At 40.9% G+C, this 3,937-nt stretch overlaps 1 protein-coding gene across 1 annotated transcript; it reads left to right on the forward strand.

Annotated features, from left to right (window-relative positions):
- The first annotated feature begins 295 nt into the window (after positions 1-295).
- LOC113723039 (inactive LRR receptor-like serine/threonine-protein kinase BIR2) lies at positions 296-2,703 on the forward strand. Its single transcript, XM_027246305.2, has one exon. The coding sequence runs from the start codon at positions 547-549 to the stop codon at positions 2,359-2,361; it is 1,815 nt and encodes a 604-aa protein (XP_027102106.2). The 5' UTR covers positions 296-546; the 3' UTR covers positions 2,362-2,703.
- Positions 2,704-3,937: the final 1,234 nt, after the last annotated feature.

Genomic DNA, 3,937 nt, shown 5'->3' on the forward strand with positions numbered 1-3,937 from the left:
TTTAATTTTAAAAAATAATTTAAAATATATTCTAAAAATTCCTTCAAAAAATCTATAATAAAATTTTTTTATATACACTATTACAATCAAGTATTTTAAAAACACCTTAAAAACACACAGGTAATGGTAAATTGGTAGTACCATTATCCATGATCCGATGTTTCGTGTTCGTCTAATGGTCAGGTGGACCACCAAGAGTAGTACCAGTCAACCCTTCCAATACCCAACCATCTCCGGTCAAAACATATACACCGTAATTGTCATCTGGAGTCTGGACTTGATATTTTATTATTCCATTATCAAACAAAATTCTCAGAAGTTAACATCTGCCCCCCACCCCACCGTGGGTCACCTTTTTCACTCAGCATATGAATACATTACCGAATGATGCAAGGACTATCTCCTCTTCATTTTACTAGTTCCACTTTATAGTGTAGCATTATTTTTCTTCAGTCCAATTTCCAAGTCAATGCCTCCCAACCCACTTCCCCTTTGAACCTTCAAAACCCTAATCTCATCTTCTTCGATTTCGGCCCCCACATCCCAATGGCCGAGTCTTCTCCCAAGCTAATCAGCTCAATTTTGCTGATATATTTAGTAACCATTTCCAATCTGGGCAAATTTGTTATTGCTGAAGATGATGTCAAGTGTTTACATGGCGTGAAGAGCTCGTTGAGAGATCCGGATGGGAGGCTCAGCCTATGGAACTTCTCCAACTCATCTGTGGGCTTTGTCTGCGATTTCGTTGGCGTTTCCTGCTGGAACCCCCGCGAAAATCGCCTCATCAGCCTCGAGCTTCGTGAGATGAACCTCTCCGGTGGAGTTCCGGATGCTTTGCAGTATTGTCACAGCTTGCAAACTCTCGATCTCTCCGGTAATGACCTTTCCGGTCCTATCCCGCCCCAAATTTGTGATTGGTTGCCTTATTTAGTTACTGTAGACTTATCTGGCAATGCTTTGACCGGTACGATTCCGGAGGATCTTGTTAAATGCTCTTATTTGAATAGTTTGGTGCTCGATGATAATAAGTTGTCCGGAAACATTCCTTATCAGTTTTCCACTTTGGGTAGGCTCAAGAAATTTTCTGTTGCCAATAATGGTTTGTCCGGTAGGGTTCCCTCTTTTACAGCTGTTGGTGTGGAGCTTAATTTTGATGGAAACAGCGGTCTTTGCGGTGGGACCTTAAGGAAATGTGGCGGGTTGAGTAAGAAAAATTTGGCAATTATTATTGCGGCTGGTGTGTTTGGAGCTGCTGCATCTATGTTGTTGGGTTTTGGGGCATGGTGGTGGTATTTCACAAAGTCTGGCCCGAGGAGAAGGAAGGGAGGATATGGAATTGGAAGGGATGACTCCGATAGTTGGGCTGAGAGGTTGAGGGCTCATAAGCTAACTCAAGTTATGTTGTTCCAAAAACCACTCGTGAAGGTTAAGCTGGCAGATTTATTTGTTGCTACGAATAATTTCAGTGCGGAAAATGTCATTTACTCGACTAGGACCGGAACAACTTATAAGGCTGTTTTAAGGGATGGGTCTGCACTTGCCATCAAGAGGCTTAGTACGTGTAAGATGGGTGAGAAGCAGTTCCGGATGGAGATGAATAGGTTAGGCCAGCTCAGGCATCCAAATTTGGTCCCACTCTTGGGGTTCTGTGTGGTAGAGGAGGAGAAGCTTTTAGTCTATAAGCACTTGTCAAATGGGACTTTGTATTCATTATTGAGTGGAAACGCAACTATTTTGGATTGGCCGACTAGGTTCAGGATTGGTTTAGGTGCTGCAAGGGGGATTGCCTGGCTTCACCATGGTTGCCACCCCCCAATAATGCATCAAAACATTAGCTCCAATGTTATTCTACTTGACGAGGATTTTGATGCTAGGATAATGGATTTTGGCTTGGCAAGGCTCATGACTTCATCAGATTCAAATGAAAGTAGTTTTGTCAATGGAGATCTAGGTGAATTTGGGTATGTAGCACCAGAGTACTCCAGCACATTGGTTGCGTCTCTGAAAGGGGATGCTTATAGTTTTGGAGTGGTACTTATGGAATTGGCAACTGGGCAGAAACCTCTTGAAGTTGGTTGTGCCGAGGAAGGATTCAAGGGGAACTTGGTGGACTGGGTTAATCAACTCTCCAGTTCAGGGCAGATTAAAGATGCAATTGATGGAACTTTACGTGGGAAAGGCCATGATGAAGAAATTGTGCAGTTTTTGAGAATTGCATGCAATTGTGTGGTTTCTCGGCCAAAGGACAGGTGCTCAATGTACCAGGTTTATGAATCATTGAAGAGCATGGCTGAGAAACAAGGATTTTCAGAACAATACGATGAATTTCCTCTACTTTTTGGAAAAAATGATGCTGATTAGTTCCATTTTTACTGTCAAAAGAAAGTCTTAGAAGCAAAGGAAGATTGGCACTTGCATTGCAAAAACTAATTTTTGCATTCGAGGGTAAATTCACCTGTGCTTGCAACACAAATTGAGTGGTATCCATTTTTATTGGCTTCCAGAGTATGTTCCCTGTTGTCAAATATAGCTGTATAATAGGATAAACTGCTTAAACTGTACCACAAGATCCTCTTCGTCCAAAAATCTGTTGTATGGGAAACTACTGGTTCTTGATGATTGTAATATGCTCATTTACCTATAGCCCTGAACTTTACATTGTAGATTACTAATGAAACTTGGACATAGTTGCATGACTGTCAACCGAATTCCCAGCTTTTAAGTTTTCAAGTAATATTGACTCTTTATTACATGGTGAAGCGTCCTTTCTTGCTCCAGGCACAAACGGGGTACTGCCAATTGGTAGTCTCTTAATCTGGCAGCTACTAGTTCATGCTGTTTAGATGGTTCACTGCCATTTTAGTGTGTGTACTCTGGCAGGAGTTGGCTTGCAGTTGCTTGATTAATTTTGTTGCTTGTTATGGTTTGCTTTCTTAATTCTTCTGCAACTTTTAATCTGAAATATCCTTATGCTCAATTTGCTGCAAACATAGCATGATGGTTGGAGTTCAATCTGAGAAATTGTGCTTGGAATATATTGTTTGGTGATGGTGACCGTGATTGGTTTTTTTTTGGTTGATAAGTGCTCATAAGATATAACCCTTGTGCTTATGATAGGAATAAGAAACACTAAGAGTTCAATGCAATATGTTTTGATGCCTATCAACTTAAATCACATGACTGTTGTTCTTCCGGCTGCGGAAAATTATCTGTGCTGCAGAAATATGATCAATCTTTAGTATGATTGGCCTATTTTAAGCTCTGTATCATGCTGCGTTCATGTTGTGCAGTAATTGTATAAGATTTTCAGGCCTGTGTTGCTGTACTTGATTTCATACAGCCTTGGTAATTCTCTCGTTCATTAGATTTGTGAATGTGGATGTATGTCCTTCTGTGGTATTTATAATCTTTGTTTGTAGCAATAGTATTATCCTTCTATGCTGGGTTGTAGCTTTTACTCTTTTGCCTGTTTGAGTTTTTTGTACATTATATTCATGGGTTTAGGTAATGAGAGGTTGAAAGACTGTTAAATCTGGTATGTTGCTTAGTTCCAATCATGTACCTGTTAAATCTGACGTATAAACTGCGAAGAGACCACAACTTTTGTAAGTTTGCCAGTTCATCGTTCTGATTAAGTTTCATGGCAGATTTCCAGTTCTCTTAGTTTCCGTATCCTTTTCTATCTGCGAGGTGGGAATTGCCCTACCACTAGGCTGGCAAAAGGACTATCCTGGATTTGCTGCATTTTGTTGGATTTTTGGATCCATTTCCATTAGTAACTCAGACTCTAGCCGGCTGTCTTTTTCCGATGACTGAGAAACTCAGACTTTTTCGTTACTAAAGTTGACCTGCGAGAAACCTTCAAAAGCCGGCAACTTTTGAAGGCTCCCGCAGACCTTAATAAACCCAAACCCCAAACCCCCCCGAACCGATGTGG

The sequence above is a fragment of the Coffea arabica genome, chromosome 7e (genome assembly GCF_036785885.1).
Source record: "Coffea arabica cultivar ET-39 chromosome 7e, Coffea Arabica ET-39 HiFi, whole genome shotgun sequence".
Taxonomy (NCBI): domain Eukaryota; kingdom Viridiplantae; phylum Streptophyta; class Magnoliopsida; order Gentianales; family Rubiaceae; genus Coffea; species Coffea arabica.